This window comes from Leuciscus leuciscus (assembly GCF_965113295.1).
Source record: "Leuciscus leuciscus genome assembly, chromosome: 18".
Taxonomy (NCBI): domain Eukaryota; kingdom Metazoa; phylum Chordata; class Actinopteri; order Cypriniformes; family Leuciscidae; genus Leuciscus; species Leuciscus leuciscus.
The window spans coordinates 27,076,021-27,098,680 of NC_138742.1; the positions used below are offsets into that span (position 1 = coordinate 27,076,021).

General features: G+C 38.1%; 1 protein-coding gene across 1 annotated transcript in view; it reads left to right on the forward strand.

The window, feature by feature from the left end:
* The first annotated feature begins 611 nt into the window (after positions 1 to 611).
* The window catches only part of tspan2b (tetraspanin 2b), a 29,435-nt gene continuing 7,386 nt past the window's right edge, over positions 612 to 22,660 (forward strand). The window contains exons 1-5 of the mRNA XM_082145270.1: positions 612 to 806; positions 13,012 to 13,111; positions 21,812 to 21,909; positions 22,285 to 22,359; positions 22,453 to 22,539. Of these exons, the coding sequence (XP_082001396.1) occupies positions 738 to 806; positions 13,012 to 13,111; positions 21,812 to 21,909; positions 22,285 to 22,359; positions 22,453 to 22,539 (429 nt within the window). The 5' untranslated portion in view covers positions 612 to 737. The remainder of the gene's footprint in view (positions 807 to 13,011; positions 13,112 to 21,811; positions 21,910 to 22,284; positions 22,360 to 22,452; positions 22,540 to 22,660) is intronic.

The window sequence follows — 22,660 nt, forward strand, 5'->3', positions numbered from 1 at the left end:
CAATGGGGCACCAGGGGGAGCCCATCATAATTCGGGGAGCCAGCGCCACCCCATGCCTACCCTCTAGAGATATGCCACTAAACCTGTCACTCATATAAGATCGACCAATTGCAAACCCCAATGATCCAATTAATTCCCAATGGAAAAAATCAAGTCCCGCCCCGTATGTTTTTTCTTGTTTGAAAAGGCGTTTCACTCATATAGCTAAGCTAAACATCACAATAGGGAAGAAAAGATATGCAATATATGCCGACTTTAACATGTCAAATTGACATCTACCCAATACACTTTTAAAGCTGCAAATAGCCCACAAAATAATATTAAATTAGACCGCTAGAGTTTTCTGATTTGGCACTGTTTGGCATATGATTTCATCATTTTGTTGTTTCATGATTCCATTTTTCAAATTGATTTTAAGAGTGAAAACGAAATGTTTATTTAATTGTGCTCAGTAGCTCTCCAAACAAAAAGCCTTTAAAAGCTTTCTCTGTTTTGACTGGGATCGCGCAGTCCTATGAAAGAAGCCACTGTACAGTGCCTGGATGGAGCATTGCCCGTCCCGAACCCCCCTCGAGTCCCCCCGACACATTATTCAGAGGGGCGGGACAGTCAGAGAGAGACGCTGAAGAAATCACCCGCTGCTACTCGTACAGATGTTGACAGAGCTCGTGCAGTGCAACAGCATCTTCACATTTCACTGTTTTTGAAAGAGAAGTCGCTCACTTTGTACCTTCACCATGGGGAAAGTTGAAGGCGGAATGAAATGTGTGAAATATCTCCTCTTCGTGTTCAACTTTATATTCTGGGTAAGTAGCCTAATGCCGTAGTGTTGTATTTACATGCCATCATGTGTGGTATTTTAGTAGTCTATATTTTGCTATCTGGAGCCAGTTTTGCGTGCACTTTCAAGTCAAATATTCGTTCTGTTGAGAGTGTTTACACACCTTCTGGAGGAATTTAAAGCTTGATTCGGGGGGAGGCTGAGAGTCACTGCTCGTACGACTCAAATCAGATTTTCCACTGAGGAAAATCCGCCCCTTTTTCCTTCAGCGTGTGTTTGTTTGGAGGGCAGCCGCCGGACACTGGCGCTCTGTAGGAGGGGTGTTTTGATTCTCCCCACTGACTTCGAATCTTTTGAATCTGTTCAGTGAATAGATTCGTTTAAACCTCTTGGATAAGTTCAGTAAACCCGTCTGCAGGATATCGTTAGTGCCAGTAGGAGGCGAGCAGTGAGCTTTGTTTATTATGTAAATCATTGAATCATTCACTCATTGGACAGTCCACCATGAAATCAAAATTGACCTTTTTTTTGTGTGTGTGTGCAAATATTGCAGTATTTATTACAAATGATTTATCCATGCACGTCATTATTATTATTTTTAATTAATGTGCCCTTGTAATCTTCAGTCAAAGTAACTTCCCCTCCCTCTTTTCTCTGATGATAGCTTGAGGGTGGGACAACCTGTCACTCACATTAGATCGACCAATAGCAAACCACAGCCATCCAATCAATTCCCGCCCTACATTTGTTCTTGTTCGAGCTGCGTTTCACTCATATATATGTCATAATAGAGAAGAAAAGACTTCCGTTTAATGTTGGCTTTAATGCCCTAGCTGTTGGTCTGTATAGATCCTAGTTTATGAACGAGATTCGATTAGGCCTAATTTGTTCATAAGCAGGATCAGTCAGTTCATTGAAGAAAGATGCCTCATTCATTCAGTTCAGTTCATCCATGAATAATGAATTATTCGATTATTCAATTTACTTTTAAACTAGACTTTAAAGTTCATTGACAAGTCCCAGTTCATTCGTTCAGACGAAGCGACTCATGAACGGTGTGTTCGTTCGTTTGGCATAACCAATACAATTTTCCTCCACAGACTCCGCTTGAAATGCTATTTCATGCAAATAGCCAGTCTTTGATGGCAGTAGTCAAGTGCTTCAAAACGGCTTTAGTGAACTGAGTAAGTGCATGATAATGGTTTCACATTTAAAAGATTTGTTAAAACACTGATTCATTCATGAATGACACACTGCTCTGCATATATTAGCATTAACTACGGCACGGGAAGCACAGTTTAAGGAAGGCCTGGCTAATTTTCATTGAGGACACTTTTATCTGATTAACCATAAACTTTTCTTACACATGATAGTTCATGGTAAAACATTTTCTGGAGTAAATATGCAACCTTTCCTTAATTAATAATCATGTAACCATGTATTATAATAAATTCTCAACCTGAGTGATTAGAATAATTACTCTTTGAATCAAATATTAGAAAATCTGGGATGAAAAAAAAATACTTTTATATTTGCATTTATAAAATGCATTTATATTTAGGGTTTTTTTTAGGTTTTTTTTTAAGCCTTGGTTAATGTCTTACCTGCATGCATGGTAAACCTGGACATATCAAGGAATTTTAAAATAGTAATTTACAGACAGGAAAAAATCACAAAAAATTATAAAATCTTTAAGCGTCTCTGTCACAGTATTTCTAATGAACAATGTCATGGAAATTCATCGGTCAAAGGTTTTGAGAGCTCTGCGTTTGGGTGTATCTGTTTGGTGTAATGTATTTGGCCTGTTAACAATAATTGACATGAATGTGGTTTATGCACATCTATGCACAGAAACGCCTAGATTCCCATTAAAACAAGTCTGAAATTTTGAAACGTTTTCTGTTTCCACAATAACAGAACTCTCGTAAAACTTTATTAGGATTTTGTATTACATTACCATGTCCCCTGCATTTTTTGTCCCCTTTTTTTTATAGAAAGCTAAATAAATGCCTTATCTTATGTAGCTTCCAGTAACTTCTGGGAGCTAATTTTCATTTTCACAAGCTCTTGTGTTCATTCTAATCACAAATATAATCATAGAATTATTTACATTCTATACTACTTGGTATTTGTTGACTTTTTGTTGCATTTACTACTGTCCCATTGTGTGCAATACCTTATGCAGTATTTACTGCCTTTTGTGCAATAACCTATCCGTATGATCTGCTGTGAAAGATCTGTGCAATACTTGACTGCACACTATTGCACACTCCATTAGTATGCAAAACAATGCAACACTGACGGCTTTTCCGTATGCCACAACTGTGCAATAAGTTTGCAATACTCAATACTCACACGGCTTTTCTACTTTATACATCGTTATGGAATAACTGGCTTAATTTGCACTAATGCCTTGACCGAGAATTATTTCAATTATTTCAATTGGACGTTTAACTTGCACTAATACGTGATTGGACTGTAAAGACTGCTCTAATTTCATTGCACTTTGTATAGTTTCAATAAAGATTCTTGAATCTTGAATATTTAGTGGAATTATCACCCTACGTCACACGGCGTCACGCAGGTTCTACTGCGCATGTCGGGACCAAAAGTGGTCAAAAAAATACGCGGAGAACATTCCGAAAATTAAATATAAACTCAAATATATATAAAAAATGTTTTAAATCGAGCTATTAGTATTGTTCTTAACCGTATCCGTGTAATGATCAGCTGTTAAACGGGTCTTTCTGCAACCACGATGCGCACGCATCCCGGATGTTTACAAACCTATAATTGGTCTATTAAGTCTGCAATTTTTTTTTTTTTTTTTTTTACGTTAAATTAATGATTATTTATGGAGCATATAAATGTATAAAAAAAAAAAGCATTTATACACAAAACTGCATATAATAAATTATAAATAACTGTATACAGTGACAACACTGTAGAATAGTACAGTTTGAAAAGCTGCATACACTCAAGATGTATGCATACAAAAATATAAGGTGTAAATAAAACAAAGATTATTGGAGTATGTTTTACAAACAAATACAAACCAGATTTTAGCATGTTGGAATATAAACACTATATCAGTAATAAAAAATAAATAAAAAAATACTGTAAATTTAAGTTCAATCTTTAAAACCTAAAATGTTCTGGCAACCACAGCTGCCATTTTTACTGTAATATTTTTTTATATATATAAATTTTATATAATTTTTTTATATAATTTTTTTATATAATTTTTATATAAATATTATAATATTTTAGAAATTGTAATATTTCTGCCTCAAATTTTCATGTTTAATTCAATGTTACTTGCAGTTGCTTTGTATATTTCTGTAAAATTTAAACAAATAATTAAGTACATTTCACAAAAAAATTACAAGGAAATGGAAAGTAACACAGAAATATTACACAAAAAATCTGTGAAATTGACAGTAAAAAAAAAGTTACGTCATATAATTTATCAGGTAAAAACACTGTATTTAAGCATTCATAAACTGATTGGCAAGTCTTTATGATTTTCTGTAGGAAATTAATAGCATATCACTGATATTGTCAATATATCTTAATGTATATTTGTATATCGAATGCCAAAATACACTGTGTGTTTTTAAATCATCAATTATATAACTTAAATTGTTTTATTGCTGTGAATTTCATGGATTTTTGACAGTTCATTTTAATATTTGATATATTAAATGTCATGTTTAATTTAATGTGTTAATTGCCATTTCTTTGTAATTATTAGTGACATTTACTAGCAATTGAAAAGCAATTGAAATATCAAGTGAAAATTGTTTCAAATAAAATCCTATGCCAATTTTATACAGTGCAGAAAGTAGTACTCAAGTATTTCATTCCGAACATTAATTTATCTGAGCTTCTCCAAACATTTCTCCCAAAACATCCATATTTCAGTCAAAGATACTGTAGCTCCTGTAGTATTCAGTGTAACTCTTTCCACTGAAGCTCCTGCGATGTGCATCAGTGTTTTGAAAAAGGCTGTGAAACACATTGCCGTCGCACAACTTCCAATCTCTGCTGCTCCTGTGAGGCTTTGGTGGCTTTCCTTGTCCATCCAGACGAGCTCTGCTGGGCTTTGAGCTCCATCTCCATTCTGGATCCTTTCAGAATAAGGGACTAGTGTGAATAGAAATGTTTTTTAAATGTTCTTCACACTAAGAAAAAAAGGGGACCTATTATGCTTCTTTACAACTTTCTTTAGTGTGTAATGTTGCTGTTTGAGCATGAAAAAGCTCTGCAGAGTTACAAAGTTCCTCCAGCGGGAGCCGGGAGTTATTCTCTATATCAGTAACACTGTTTCTGAACTCCCTGAAACGCCTCCAGTAGTCTTGAGTTTCTCCCGGGAACGAACACGTCACAATATTCCTCATTTAAATAATTCCTGTCCACTGCATATGTAAAATAAAGGGGCGGGGCCTGGTTGAGTTAGTAGTGTGCTGAAACTCATGGTTATGGTAAGGGGCGGGACATTTCTCAAACACACTCGAAGTGCTTGACCAATCACAACACACTGATCCAGCCGACCAATCAGAGCACATTAAGCTTTTCTGAGAGACATGAACTAAACAGAGCGATACTGACAGACTGGGAAGAGAGGAGCTGCAACAATGGAGAATATATGAAAAATATTTTGTTTTTTAACATTCAAGCATGAAAACCTGTTCTAGTAGAGCCAAAAAACTAAATCAAGACTTTGTATTAGGCCTCCTTTATCCACTGTTCACTGAAAGGTTCTTGAACCAAAAATGGTTTTTATATGGCATCACTGAAGAAAAAAAAGAACTTTTGGAACCTTTACTTTTAATACAGTAAAATGTGGTTAAACAGAAGTTAAGAATAGAAGTTTGAGAATATCAAGCCTGATTAAGAGGCCGACAGGGAAATAGGATAGAAAAGGGTTAAAGATTACGTGCGTGTGTGTGTGTGCGCGCTAAAGAGAGACAGTTGGTATGATCATGACCTAGTTAACCAGTGAGCGCAGGGGTATTGTTAGTAAATTTATGCAAACACACAACTTCTTGCTCAATAACTTCTTCTTTTTAGAGATACAACACAGTTATTTGATCACCATCCCTGTTTTATCAAACTGAAGTGCTGAAATCCCCATAGTTCTGTTTTGAGAAGATCTTGCATTAACAATCCTGGATTAACAATCTCCGCTTCTCTTTAAAATGTAGCCGGAATGTTCCTGACAGTAAATGAAAGGTTGAATTCGAGGAACATCTCTGCATGGGAGCTCTGCTTTGTTCAGTTTGACACAAAAACCTAAATAGCCTCAAAACAGTCTCTTTTTTTCCCAGCTAAAACCTCTCGCTCACAACCTGGCAGCTCAGCCATGGAAAATGGGCACAGTTGGACTAGACAGAATAGGACAAAGAGAGGAAATTGTTGAGGATAATGATCTCTGGCCTGTTTAGAGCCACATTCATCTTGCAGATATTATCATTCATGTTGTCTGACTGACAGCATTTAGCAATGCATTGGCTGTTTGTTTACATTAGCTTGTTCTCTGCTCATTATCCAGTGAAGATCCCGTGATTATCATCTTCATTTAGGAAAGATCCGGATTCAATAAAAATTAAGATATCTGTGACATGATTCATTCATTTGTTTGTTTGTTTGTTTGTTTGCAGTGTATGCCGTACCCATACATCCAAACAGAATCTGTCCTATCATGGATGGTCTGTTGGGAGCAAATCATATTCCCCTGAAGTGTGTTGAATCTGAGATCCTGATTAATTATTAATAATGCTGTCAGATTGGCACAGCGGACAGGAAGACATAAACGAGTGAGGTCAGAGCTGCAAACTGTCTCTGAAGACAAATGAAGTGAGACAGGACAACAAACTATATGATCCCCCTTTACTGTGACGGCAATAATGTGGTTATTGAGTAAAAAGAGGAAACCTAATGTTTTATTTTTGGCTGTACTGCTTCCATGCCTTTTTTGGTAACCAGTTAGTTACCAAATTAATTTTTCGCAATAATGATAAAACGATGAGTTGATGTGTTGAGATAAACAAGGCCACAACTGGAAGTATAACGTTATAACGTAGTACAAACTTCTTCTATAATTAAGTGATTTTGTATTATTTGTAACCAGGCACTAAAGCGATTACCCATAAAACGTACTTTGAACCAATCGGATCGCTATACATTATCCCTTACATATTTTTAGTTGCTGGTGTTTATTTTATGAATAAAATAAATATTAAAATGAATATTTTTTATGGAGTAACCGTTTTATAAAAGCAATAAGTCCCTCAAAGCCGTGTTTTACAGTGGATTTAGAGCAGCTAAGGGGCGTTGTTAGCTACGACGCGAAGTGCAACGCCCCTAAGATGTTCTAAATCCACTGTAAAACACGGCTTTGAGGGACTTATTGCTTTTATAAAACGGTTACTCCATAAAAAATATTCATTTTAATATTTATTTTATTCATAAAATAAACACCAGCAACTAAAAATATGTAAGGGATAATGTATAGCGATCCGATTGGTTCAAAGTACGTTTTATGGGTAATCGCTTTAGTGCCTGGTTACAAATAATACAAAATCACTTTATTATAGAAAAAGTTTGTACTACATTATAACGAGTCATTAATGTATTTTAACTTATATGTTTCATACTAGTATTTAACCGAAGCTATAGATTGTGAAATTAAACATTTCTCGTTGTCAGTGTGTTTTTTATATTAAATAAACAACATATTTGAGCTTCAAACAACTACATTCTCGACTGAGAAACTCTTAAAACTACATTTCGTGACACAATAACAGTCGTATTTTTAAATTTCGCGGTCTTTCTCCTCTGCTATTGACGCAGCTCGGACTCTCTTCAACCGCACTCGATTGTTCACCACCAATCGGATTGCTTGGGTCCTAAGCTCTATGTTTAGAATCCTGCGTCCATAGCAACGCTCTGTTTTTCATGGCAACGGTGTGTTGGGGGTCGCACTCGCACACCGGACGCGCAGCGTCGCGTCGCGTGTAGGACAACTCTCACCTGAAAATCCGATAACATCAGCAATTTTCATTCAAGCAGCTGATTTCTTTAAATGAATATAAAACTAAATGTATATTGCAGCACGGGGTGAAGTCAGTATACATTAACTACGATTTGAGACAAATAAATGGCGCTCTGTGGCGCGGCAGGATTTTGAACACGGTCCTGAGCCGTTGCTGGGCGACGCGGACAGACGGCGAAAGGCGCCGCCGGTGGTGTACACTCAAGCCGCTTGTCCACCAGCGTCCGATCAATTTTTGTTCCGACGCGACGCCTGTGACGTTTTCGCGCCGGGAAAAATGTACTTTAAATATGAAACCATAGCAACGCCCATACACAAATTCTCGCCGCCGAGTTTCCATTGGCTGCTGCCCCGCGTTTTGACGCTCTCATTTGCATAAAGTATCCACCGAGATACTTTTTTGCAGTGCCGCTGTTGACCAAATCGACGCGACGCGACCCATCATGCTTTGCGGGGGCGTTTTTGCTGCCTGACGTAGTTCCATAGGAAATGAATGGGCGCTGGTGGACAAGCGGCTTCAGAGAGAATAATGTGTTCGAATTTAAAAGACGTGGCGCTGCGCGTCCGGTGTGCGACCCCCTTTATACTTCGCAGTGGTCTGTTGTCAAGAAATAAAACACTGCATTCTACATCAGAAAAGCCATGTAATAAAACGTTATAACACATACATTCCTCCGCCAAGCAATGTAGTTCCAAAGAGGTTGCTAAGCAACACATGCCACAACAAAGAATCACAAACGGCAGTTGCGCAGTAATACCAATGTAATGCGGTCAAAGGTGTGTGTTTGTTGAGTAATTTACAACGGCTTCGAACGCGGCTCAACCAATCAGAATCAAGGACTGGAACTATCCGTTTTATAAATAAAATGACAAGTGTAACTATAGGTGTACAGCATATAGTCAGACTCTGCAGTTTTTAAACATGCTTGACTTGACTGGACCCGGGTGTGGTTTATATTTCTTAATCACCAGTTGTTATTGACCATACGGACTTGATCCGGACAAGACCAGCACATTAGGAGAGGAAGAGGCACATGAGTTATGGTAATTGATGCTAACAGGACAGGAGTGGCTTTGTGGTAAACACCATTAGGCGTTTGAAAGAGTTCATGTCTATAGGGATATCTGTGGCTGTGTGTGTGATGTGCACTTAGTGTGTTGCTGTCTCTGGGCGTTGCGTGCGTGTTTATGAGTGTTTCTTTAAGTGCGGAGACTTTTATAAACTCTTCTTTTTCTTTGATGACGGTCTCATTACAATTGTCTTGGTGTAATGGCTTGGCCCTTCATGTATGGTTTTTTATTGTTTTACCTTTGTCAGAAACTCAGACTTTCAAAAACGTTTCAGACTTTCAAAAACTGTACTTGCCGATAATATGATATTAACGTAATAAAAGCCCGCTTGAGTGTATTGAAGAGAGCACACTCTCATGATTATGTCAAACATTTTACTTTAAAGTGCATCTTAAATCATTGTTTTAATAATCTTTTGTTGTGTTAACTAGCACATTTAAAGTACTGGATTTTAATTTGAAATGGAGTGTGCTATTTGAAATTACATTAATAAGTTATATAATTAATATAGTCATATATTTTGAATGTACTAAATTACAAACTCATTACAAATATATTTAAATACATGGCATATAAGTTTCAAAAGAAATTACTTAGGTTGGTCAGATGGCCCATATTCTGTTCTGATTGGTCAGATGGTCCAGACAGTTGTGCTTGGTCTACTCTGTTCTGATTGGTCAGATGGCTCAGTGCATTGTGATTGTTCTACTCTGCTCTGATTGGTCAAATGGCCAAGACAATTGTGATTGGTCTACTCTGCTCTGATTGGTCAAATGGCCCAGACAGTTGTGATTGGTCTACTCTGCTCTGATTGGTCAGATGGCCCAGTCTGTTGTGATTGGTCTACTCTGCTCTGATTGGTCAGATGGCTTAGTCTGTTGTGATTGGTCTACTCTGCTTCTCTGATTGGTCAAATGGCCCAGTTTGTTGGGATTGGTCTACTATGCTCTTAAATTCACTGGGTCAGAAATGGCCATAGTTGACGAAACATCCCTGTGTGTGTGTGTGTGTGTGTGTGTGTGTGTGTGTGTGTGTGTGTGTGTGTGTGTGTGTGTGTGTGTGTGTGTGTGTGTGTGTGTGTGTGTGTGTGTGTGTGTGTGTGTGTGTGTGTGTGTGTGTGTGTGTGTGTGTGTGTGTGTGTGTGTGTGTGTGTGTGTGTGTGTGTGTGTGTGTGTGCGCGCCTCATAATGTAAGGCCACAGTTACACAAAGAAGCAACAGCAGGTGGTCGGGTACAGTGTAGTGTGTGTGTGTGTGTGTGTGTGTGTGTGTGTGGAGAGCGTCCCCTGATGTTCTCTGACCACACCCCTCAGAGTGAGACAATAGAGCACTCTCCCTTTCCACTGACACGCCTCAATACTACAACCCTCATGTCATTACAGCCTAATTTGCCATAATAACTTTGCAAGAACCTAATTTCCCAAATTGGAAATTGTGCAGTTATAATTCTACCTAAACAGATCTTTAAAATGCACTTTAGTTGATGTAACGTCAAGTTGTAGTAGTCAGGTTTATTTTGGATGTGTTCACACTTGTTCACCAAAAAAAGAAAATAATACATCTAGTCCATCGCATGCACACTTCAGGATCTCGCCAGAAGAAGGAGGTCATCCAGGGACTTTTTGCCTACTCTTTTATGCGGAAACTTCTCTGAGCTGACTGGATTCTGTTTTCCACCAGGAGATCTAATCAGCTTTTCCTGGGTTTGGGTTGACCAATTCTTTCGTTCTTTTTTTTCCCCCCGTCTTTCTTTTTTTCTTGTTTCGTAATGTCTCAGTTTGAAATGTTCCACCTTCTTTTCCAACATATAATTGGTGTTTTTGTGTTTGCTGCAAGTTCTTCATTAGAGAATATAGACACATGATCTCATGATATTTAGTTTATATTATGTTCATCTGGTCACTTGGAACATGAAACATCAAAGAAATGTCTGGTAGTTTAATCGTGGCCTTTTTTTTCTTTCTTTGCTACAAATGAAAGCTCTGTTTGTTACAGAAATTATGGAAATTACATAAAAATGTGCTCAGAAATTGTCTGTTTAAAGACACCATAAAACTCCCAATAAACTTGAAAAAGCCAAATCTTGTTTCCATATACATGTAAAATCCCCCTTGAAAATAAAAAGTGACCCAACAAACAATTTTAAGAGTGGAAACTGCATGGCCTAAAGCTGTTAGACTCAGTATGAGAGACTTTATGATTATTCTTCTGTTTGTTATTCTTGCATTACTATAGTATTTACATTTAAAGCAAAGTCATTGGATATTACTTGCAATTATTGTTTATTCTTTTTTATTATGTTATTTGTATTAAATTATTATTTACGGTTCAAAAGTTTGGGGTCAGTAATATACATATATATATATATATAAAAAATTTTAAGAAAATATTTTTATTCAGCAAGGATGCATTAAATTGATTAATTGATCGAGACATTTATAATGTTACTAAATATTTCTATTTAAAAAAAAAATGCTGGCATTTTGAACTTTCTTTTCCTCAAAATATCCTGGGAAAAAAATGCATCACGTTTTCCTCAAAAATATAAAGCAGCAAAATAATATATGTATAGGCCTATATAATAATATGTTTCTTGAGTATCAAATCAAGATTTGCCATGATCACATAATAAATTACATTATAAAATATAGTAAAATGTAAAACTTCTTTCAAATTGTAATAATAGTTAACAATATGTGTTTGTTAAAATTTAGTTCTTTCAAAAATATTAAAAAGTCTTACAGTACCAAACCCCAACTTTTAAACATTAGACTAGTGTATATAACTAATATAAATGCTGTATAAATAAAATAGTAACTAATACATTTAGAGAGGTTTAGACTTAAAAGTATTGAAAAAAAATGCCAAAAGAACAAGACAAAGATAACGAGTAAGAATATAATTTTTTACAGAGCATGTCCACATTGTCAGTCACTAATTAATAAGATGCAAATATGTTTCCAGACATACAGTATAATCCTGTTGCAATATTTATTATTTTTTATTATGCATATTAAACAGTGTGTTTGTGTGCATGTATGTGAAACAAAATTGGAAAAAAATTAATTAATATATATATATATATACTGTATATATGTTTGTATATACACACACACACATTTTTGTGTGTGTAATGAATAGATTTTAGGGAATATTATTGAAGCACACGCGCAGACACACTCGCTCATTGTCTTGTATAGCGTAGTGTGTAACAGACAGACAGTTGGTCTTTTGTCCCACAGATAAACCCTGATCTCTGGAGGGAGGGGAGGGGGGGAGGGTGTGGGACGACCCAGGGTGGGGCAGTGCACTGAAGTCAGCCGGATGATGTTACACTGCAGTGGGGTTACTGAGTGTTTGAGGGCTTGCATCTCCCGAAGGGGGGTGTGCTGTATGACAGCTGGAGGACTCAGGACAGGGTGAGGAAAGTCTTGCATCATTCTCATGGATTTCTATTTAATCAGATATTTAGTATGATTTTCACAGCTTTAGATAGCCTTTGCCCTTCAGACCTGAGACATCTCAGAGGTATTGGTTTTACACAAAAGCCCATTTTAACATGTGTTACCCATTTATGAAGCCCAGTGGTGGCAGGAGACCAAGAGTGTAAAACTGGGAGGGACATTGTAAATTGAATCAAACTCTACTCAAACCAACGGATGGTCTTTTGAATGTGCTTTGACTGATGAGTGTCTGCTTTCTTTATCATCAGTAATAAGAGTTATTTTAAGAGTGATGGTGGCTGAGTTCTGCGGTCTGTCTTACTAGATTTAAGACCTGAAGGATCCTGCCAGAGTGGAAAAATATCTGTGCCACTTCTCCGTAACTAAGAGAAAACATAAGTCAGAGAGTACAGACTTTTAAGGCCTTAGATAAAGGTCTGAAAATGTTTTATTTATTTATTGTCAGATTAATTCATTTTGAGGAATTTAATTTAGTTGGCCTGACGTCATTTAGCACATATCGACATAATATGTTGCTCATTAATTTTGTCTGATAATGATTCTTCAAAAATGTCTTTTTTGTGTGTTCCAAGAACAAAAAAGCAGATTTGGATTTGAAAGGATGTCTTCTAAAGATTTTTGTTGGTCTTGGTCTTGCAGCTGATGGGCTCGCTGGTTCTGGCTGTTGGACTCTGGCTGAGACTTGATCCAAATACCGTGTCACTTTTAGGAGAAGGCGGACCTGATACCTTCTTTATCGGTAAGCAGTCACTTGATAATTTTTCATGACTACTTCTCCATGGACATACAAATATCCAGATGCCTCTTTTTTTGCATTGTTACAAAGGGCAGTGTCCAGTTCTCCAAACAAATACCTGTGAAAATACTGATTGAGATCTGTCCCTTGACTTATTTAAATATACAGTGGAGCTGAGATCATTGAAATTATGTGATTCAAAACTTACACTTGAAAAATTTGAAAAAATAAACATTATGACATATAAATATTAATTATAATAACTATAATTAAAGGTGCTCTAAGTGATGTCACGTGTTTTTTAGGCAGACATTTTTTTCTACCTGTCCCCTGAACACACTGTAAAAAAAAACGTGGTCTCTGTAGACAGCCCAGGCTCCACAAACGGCAACAAAAACAAACTGGCCCAGCCTGGACCACGAAACATAACAAACAGTGTTCCAGCCAATAACCAACAAGAATGATTTGGGGTGGGGGGGTTAGTGCGCGTGCCCATGAAGGGGAGTGTGTGGAGGAGAGAGAAGCATGAAGAGGGAAGTTAGCTAGAGGAGAGATGCCCTAAACAACGACAACGACTAACGTTAGAATTATATTCTGTAGAATTTTGAGCTAGCCTCCGTTTTGTTTGACAATAACAACAAGAGGTGACGTCACCCAACATCGCTTAGAGCACCTTTAATTAATATAAATCATAATAAATCATAAAATATATATAAACACTTCTGCCAAATATGTATTAAATTCAATTAAAACGTTTTTTATTTAGTGGTTTCAAAGTTTTTGGACGCCATTGTAGCTCATACTGTAAAACAGAAATAAATGTATGACAGACAGAGCTAGTGTTTATTGGTAGTGGATGGAAACATCCGAGGCCACTGAGGGTGGTAAAGTTTCCACCGCCTTCTGCCCAGCCCTCGTGAGACACAGTGAGTTCTGGTAAATTTCAAAGGTTTGGTGTTTCTGAAAACAGGAAGTGACATTTCAAATTGTGCATACGTAGAGGAAACCGCAAGACTTCAGGTTTTCTGTAGCAACTGTTCAACCTTGGAGGACAGTGAGAAAGAGAGAGGTCATGCAATGCTATATCTAGATGCAGAGGAGGGCATTTACTTCCATGATGTCAGAAAATATACTTATCCTCCAACACCCTCCTCCAGCTTGGTTTAGTATGTGACATCACCCTCATTTATGGCTTTTAGTACTAAAAGCTGTGGCAGAGAAGCCAGTGTGAAAGATCATGACCCAAAGTCTCTGTTAAATCCCAATCACGAAGTCACATACACTGTAAAAAAAAAAAAAAAAAAAAATATATATATATATATTCATAATTTATCATCACAACTTTTTTCTTAGTCAAATCAACTTAAGTAATTAATGTGGTTCAGATAACATCATATTTTGATTTTCAGTTGATTAAACCAATCTCCATTGTATTAACTCAAAATTTTAATTTCAATGAACTTCAAAATGTAAGGCAACCAGGTAACTTACTTTTAAGTTAAACCAATAATCGTTTTAGTTCATCATCAGCTCAGATGAAGAGTTGCAACCCACAGTCATAAAACCACATGATATTTTAAGGCATCACACACACTTATGACAACCTGTATGTCACATTTAAATACAAATACAACCCACATACGATTATATTCATAGACTTACTATATAAGTCCAACTTTTGCATTATACTGTTGCAGTATAAATGTTGCTTTAATTATATTTTGCCAGAATACTTAATAATAGATAAAGAAAGATGTTTTTACAGTATCTAGCAGCAGGGGTTAACAGGACCTAACCTGCCAAACCTTAATCGCTTGGAATAAACCATCTGACAATGCTGACAGTGAACAGTTCAGGCTTCATAGTCCTCTCTGTCTACACACACACACACACACACACACACACACATTTTACATGACTTTTAGATTATAGAGTTAGCAATGACAAAGTATGGTCTTCTCCACAGCTGTGGCAACGGTGTAAATATTACCAGCGTGTGACAAGATTGTTTTTAGTCAAGAGGGAAGATAAAAGTTGTTTCCACTCTTTCTGTCACACTTTATTTTAGTTTCCGCTCTAATTTGCTTTCCTGTTTTTTTCTGGAGATTCTGGTAAGAGGCTTTTGAGCTTGAGTAAGTAACACTCTCAGCCCAGAAGAAGTATATGTCCCGGGAAAAAAACATGTTTTGTATGCTTCCGTTTATGTTTCTAAAGACAAGCATCGTCATCTCTCATACCAGGTTATAGTAGTTCCTATTCATTAAACCTAAGGATTATTTGTGTTAAAGAAATGAATTAAACCTTAAAACATGCCACTTGTTGAGGAGAGCTGTGCTATTACTCTATAAGGGCTCCTAATGTTTGATTGAAGAGCTGGAACTTTTCTCTGTTTTCATCACTCAGGGAACTGTTCAAATTAATATCATACTTTTCAAAATATCAGCAAGGCTGTGATTACCTATAGCTTTGTACTTGTGGCCTACTGGCTTGTGAAATTGGCTAAATATCCAACAGTCTGCTCAATAAAATGAAGCAGTTCCTTGACCCATAAACAACCAAAAACTGATAGTACACATAAGACTGGAGTTATATACAAACCAAAGTTTTTGCTTATGTAAGTTAGTACGTACAATCTATCACAATATTACTGTTTTCTGTATGTTTGATTAAATAAATGAAGCATTGGTGAGGATGAGACTTCTACCCTGTTAATACCCTGACCAGAATGTTTGAGAAATATCACACACACTACAGCATGACTTTGAAAGCACTGTAATAATTACTTAACATCTGTAATTTTTTATCCTACATAATAATAAAAAAGGAGGCAATATCCTCCTCTCTATCTCTCTCTCAAGAGAGTTTATATCTCATTTCCAGACGTCCCACCTGTCCCAGGTCTCCTGTGGCATAATTACAACGGTTCAGGAAGAACTCCTCATGAACTAAAGAGCTTATGTCTCTCGATTACATTTTGAGGCTAGAGTCTGAGGATGCTGAACCTGTCGGCTTTTTCTCTGTTGTTGGGGCAGATGGGAATTCATACACCCCTTTCCCTCTTTCTGTTCTCTCTAATGAGGATAATGAGATGATGGAAGAGGCTGGAGTGAAAGTTAATGACATCATCTTTAAGTGTTGTGTGCGGTCTCGCTGTTCTCAAAAACATGCTGTCATCTCACAAAAGGACTCATATAACGCTTGTGCTTCCCTCTGCTGGTGATCCGGTTTTATTACTTCCTGCTGAACAATCAGAAATCAGAAAGAGCTTTATTACCAAGTGCGCTTGCGTATTGAAGCTTCCAGTATATACATATAACAAGACACTTGATAACATTTAAGAATAAAAAAAGTATAAAGACTATATTAGTCTTTATAAAAATGTACAGATACTGAACATATTTACAGTATTGTGAATAATAATATGAATAAATAGGTCTTAATGAATTTACAAGGATATTGTACTTGGAAGGCATTTAACTGTTCAAGAGGGAAATAGGCTGTGGGAAGAAACTGTTCCTGTGCCTATAGTGATCTGAGGCACTGTCCGGACGACAACAGTTCAAATAGGTTGTGGCCGGGGGTGAGTGGAGTCTGTGATGATTTGACCTGCCCTTTTCCTCGCTCTGGAAGAGTACAGGTCCTGGAGGTTGGACTGGGGGGCAGCAGTCCGAACCATCCTCTGATGTCTCTAGTACAGGTTCAGCCTCCAAACCAGACAGTTATTGAAGTGCAGAGGACAGACTCAATATCGTCTGAGTAGAACTGTGTCAGCAGCTCCTGTGGCTCAGCTAGTGAAAGAAGTTCAACCTCTGCTGGGCTTTTTCACAATGGAGTCTCTGTGATTGTCCCACTTCAGGTCCTGAGAGATGGTGTTGCCCATGAACCTGAATGACTCCACTGCTGCCACAGTGCTGCTCTTGATGGTGAGTGGGGGAGTGTTGGGGTGTTTCTCCTGAAGTCCACGATCATCTCCACTGAATGACTCCACTTGAGGTGCAGTTATTTGTGTACAGTGAGAAGAGCAGGGGGACGGCGCCAATGGCCTCGTGGTCAGCGCGCCGACATGTAGCGCCGTTGCGCTCGGGCGGCCTGAATTCGAGTCCTTTCACGATCCCATCCCCCGTCTCTCTCCCATCTCACTTCCTGTCAACTGTCTACTGTCCTGTCCCAATAAAAGGCAAAAAAAAAAAAAAAAAAAAAAAAAGAAGAGCAGTGGGGAGGACGCAACCCTGAGGAGCACCAGTGCTGATAGTGTGGGTCCTGGATGTGAGTTTCCCCGTTCACACACTAGCTGCTGCCTATCTGTCAGAAAGCTGGTGATCCACTGACAGATTGAGGTGGGCATGAAAAGCTGGATCAGCTTGTATGATAGAAGATCTGGTTTGATGGTGTTGAAAGCCGAACTGATATCTACAAATAAGATCATTGCATAAGTCCCAGGTCTGTCGAGATGTTGCAGGATAAAATGCAGTCTCATTTTGACTTGACTGCATCATCCACAGACCTGTTTGCTCTGTAGGCAAACTGAAGAGGATCCAGCAAGTGTCCAGTGATGTCCTTCAGGTTGGCCAACAAATGACTTCATGACCACTGATGTGAGAGCATCAGGTCTGTAGTCATTAAGTCCAATGATGTATCGAGCTGTAATGATTTAGTTTTTTGGGGGGGACTGGAATGATAGTGGAGCGTTTGAAGCAGCAGGGAACTTCAGACTGCTCCTTCTTCACAAGATTGAGACCAGTTGGTCAGCGCAGACTTTTAATAAACAGGCAGGTGAAACACTGTCTGGGCCTGACGCTTTCCTGATCTTCTGTTGTTTTGTAAACTCGGCTCACGTCCTCCACACAGACCTTAAGTTGAATAGCAGGAGGGGGGGTTGCAGGAGGTGTTGGTGAATGTGTGAAGTGCAGGTCAGAGTGGGTGTGAGGTGTGAGACTGGGCTTTTCAAATCGACAGTAAAACACATTCAGATCCTCAGCCATTTGTTGATTGTTGCCGGGTCATTGGCTGAGAACTGGTTTTTCAGCTTTTCAGAGTAGCTTCTTTTAGCCACTCTGATCTTCTTTGTTAGTCTGTTTCTTGCCTGGTTATACAAGATTGTATCCCCACCTCGGTAAGCATCCTCTCTGGCATGATGAAGCTGTTTGCTGAAACTAACAATCAATGTCAAGACAAAGAGGTCTTGTCAGGGTTGTTCTGTTTTGTCTAAGGCCTGGGACACACTAGAGGATTTTCAAATCTTAAAGGGGGGGTGAAACACTCAGTTTCAGTCAATCTCATGTTAATCTTGAGTACCTATAGAGTAGTATTGCATCCTTCATATCTCCAAAAAGTCTTTAGTTTTATTATATTTATAAAAGAAATATAGGCTGTACCGTGTCTTTCCGGAAAAAACCGAGCGGCTGGAGGCGTGCCGTGTGGGCGGAGCTAAAGAATCACGAGCGCGAATCACACACACACCATACATCGCATGCTCCATAGATACATTAACTATACGTGATCATGTTGTTTACTTGCTGTGCTTACGCGCCGATAGCTAACAACACACAGACATTTGAAGCAGTTACTCACCGCCTGCGGTTCCAACGCACGACCGTGAACCTTTATCGTTGGGACTGCTCCATCCTTAAGCATTAGATGATCTGCAAATCCGGCGTCGAACTGGGCCTTGTTTATAAAACAATCATTGTCGAAATGCAGGGAACAACCAAGAACACTTGCACAACTCCGTTGATGACTTCCCTAAAGCCGAGCACAGCGCTTTGATGGGCGTACTGCTTTCGCTCTCTCGCTCTGGTCTACGGGTGCGCGCGCGCCCTTCCGGGAGAAGTGCCCTTAGGACCCAAATAAGGAAATTCCACCCCATCTGACGTCACACAGGCCCATACTCGAAAAAAACTTTCCGAAACTTGTGACAAACCGGAAGGAGTATTTTTGGCACAGAAATACTTCATCAAACGTACATCTTAATTTTTGAAACTTTGTCCATGTTTAGCATGGGAATCCAACTCTTTAACAGTGTACGCAGTATGCATACACTGCAGTATGCATGAAATAGCATTTCACCCCCCCCTTAACCGATTTTAAAACTGTGGGAGATCACAGACAGTTTCAACCGACTTTTAGCATTATAATCTCCGAATGCACACTAGAAGATTTGTCCCATCGCTAGGGGGTGCAAATTAGGTGCAAAATCAGTCTTAAAATCTTCAAGTGTGTGGCCAGCCATAGAGTACATTTACACGACAACGATGTGCTTAAAACTGAGAAGTTTTTCGAGACGACACCATTGTCAAAACGATCGCCGTTCACACGGATCCGTGAAAAGACTAAAAACGCTGTATTCTGCTGCCAGGCCATTAGATGGCGATGAAACACTATAGATTGAACACATAATGCGCATGTGCATGGCGTCATCGTTTTCACAGATTCACGTTTTTGTTGTTTACACACTTTGAAACCCATTTTCAGGCGCCCAAAACGCCATTATCGTGTACATGAACACCCAAAACACATAAAAAGTTTTACGATTTTAGTTGAAAACGGTGTCGTGTAAACAGCCCCTTAGTTTTACTTACTCAGCCCCTTAGCCCCTGTGTTCAGTTGCTGTTTTCCTTTGCCCACGTTTTCCTGTTTCATTAACTCATCCCACTCACCTGTTTCCTTGTTAATTAATGCGTTAGCTCCTTTGTTTGCCCTGTGTATTGAAGCCCTCAGTTTCAGTCTGTTCTTTGTCCTGTATTGTTTAACGTCGATGTGTACGTGTCTGTGTAATCTCATAGTGATTCTCCTGTTAATTTTGTGTTGATTATTGGATTAAAGATCTGTTTGAGTATCTCCTGAGTTGTACGCTTCGCTACAGCCACCTAACAGGTCCAATACCTGGAGAAAGTTATTCTTTAGCGTTCACATTCACATTGGTGGCAGTTTCTCCGATGGAACAGGACTGTGTTCATCATTTGAAATCTGCATTATTGCTAATATTGCTAATATTTCAATTGTGAACAAATTAAAAGGTAACATTTTCAGTGTTTAGTATGTTTTACTGTTATTTCTAATTGTTAGCTAATGTTTATAGGATACTGTATATTATATACAACTATCAGTACTATGTTATCATATAAAACTGCACTGTAATATTAAGTATTGTATATTATATACAACTATCAGTACTATGTTATCATATAAAACTGCACTGTAATATTAAGTATTGTATATTATATACAACTATCAGTACTATGTTATCATATAAAACTGCACTGTAATAAGTACTGTATATTAATTATTTTACTCTACAGTAGTAAGATTACAACACTTAAAGGGATACTCCACCGTTTTTTCATATTAAACTATGTTATTCCCTTAACTAAGACGAGTTGATACATACCTCTCTCATCTCAGTGCGTGCACTTAATCGCTCTGGCGCGCGGTGACACTTTGATAGTACTTAGCTTAGCCCAGTATATTCAACTCGGCGCAGAAAAAAGTCACTCCTGATCCTCTTCCTCTCACTTCTGTCAATAGTGGGAAGAGGATCAGGAGTGACTTTTTACTGCGAAAGTGCTATTCCGCCATACATTACAGTTATCCTTTTTAACCCGCATAGAAAAGCGCCACGTTTTATTTTGTGTCAACATACTTGGTCGTATAACTACTCGTGTAACTGTTTTTATATAGGGAAAACGTTGATGTGTTTGGTCACTTCTAAATTCATTGCTGTTAGATACCATTGAATATACTGGGCTAAGCTAAGTGCTATCAGAGTGTCACCGCGCACCAGAGCGATTGAGTGCACGCACTGAGATGAGAGAGGTATGTATCAACTCGTCTTAGTTAAAGCAGCACTCAGTAGCTTCGGGACTTCTTCGCTGTATTCTCGCTTTTTGCTCGCAGGTTTCTCTCTAGAGCTCCCCCCACAGCTTCGGAATAGATATTTGACAACACTGTTGTAAAAACTCGTTGGTGATTCTCAGACACCAGAGGCTATAGATCAACGACATCAAAGCAGATGGGACATTCTTTAAAACGTCTTCTTCATTCGGGTTCGGACAGCGTGAGGGAGCGCAATAATGAAATGCATTTTAGCAGATTTCTTTTGGCCGTAAAGCAATTGTTTACATCGCAAGACCTGATATCATGCGAGACTTCCTGACGCAGCGGCCGGCGGCCCGCCGGCTCAAAGTTGCAAGTACGTATTTTCCGCTCACGGGCACCAGGGGGGTGCGAAACGACCACCATTCAACCCGAAATAAGTAATATAACCATTCCAATGACTCCGAAGCTGTTCAGTTAAGGTAAAAAAAGTTACTTAGTTCACCTTTAAGGGAATAACATAGTTTAATATGAAAAAACGGTGGAGTATCCCTTTAAATCTTAATTTCTTCACTTAAACCCTCAAGCTTTAATATTGGTGGGAAATTGCAATGACAACAGATTTATAAAAAATGCTTTCAAAACATCCATCTTCTCTTTGAGCTTAATAAATATTTGAAATATTTTTAAAATAAATATTGTTTTTAGTTACCAAAAACAGTATTACACGTTTTACAATAGGCCTTTTTATTTCTCAAAATTTCACAGATATTACCATCAGTTGGTGCTGAAAAAGCATAAAATGGCTTGGTGTGTTACATGTGGTTCTGGTCGTTGTATTACCTGTCATGTGACTTGTTGACCGCTGCTTTATTCTTGCGTCCTGCGCAGGGGTTTATATCCTCATTGCGGCCGGGGGTCTGGTGATGCTGGTGGGCTTCTTCGGCTGCTGTGGTGCTGTGAGGGAGTCTCAGTGCCTGCTGGGATTGGTGAGTGAGATAGTGCTCATTCTTCTGGTTTAACACGGATGTCAACTTCAAATTAATTTTGTACTTTTTTTTTTTTAACCATTTTTAAAATCTTAAGATAATATCATAGTATCAAATATATATCAAAATTACACATACTAAATGTGTATTTTTTCAAACAGGATGGAATGTTTTAGATTGAGACAAATCAACTAATACCACAAAACATTACATAATTTATCAAATACATTATCTTACTGATGCTTATGCTGTTTTAAACATTTCAATTTGAGAAAGGAGTAAAAAGAAAAAAACAACCAGAATCTTTTATTTAATAAAAAAATATGGAAAATAAAGCAGAAGTAACCCAGGTGCTGTGTCTCTCTTGCCTGGCAGTTTTTCGCCTGTCTTCTGGTCATCTTTGGAGCAGAAGTTGCAGCAGGAGTGTTTGGGTTTATCAACAAAGATAAGGTACTACTAGACTGGAAATGTGTTGATTCAGAGTTCATTTGGAATGATATTAGTTTGACGTTTCTGACGCATTGTTATTAATGTTTCATGTAGATTATTGAGGAAATAAAAAATTTCTATAACGAATCAGCCAAAGACAACAACAACAACAATGCAACTGTCCAGTCCTACCACACCATTGTGAGTTTACACTTTTATTACATTTTTTGTGTATCTCTTTGTTGATTTAATCAGGAATAATAAATATAAAAGTTTTACACGTGCTTGAGACACTCTAAATGGAACCAATATTTACTGAATA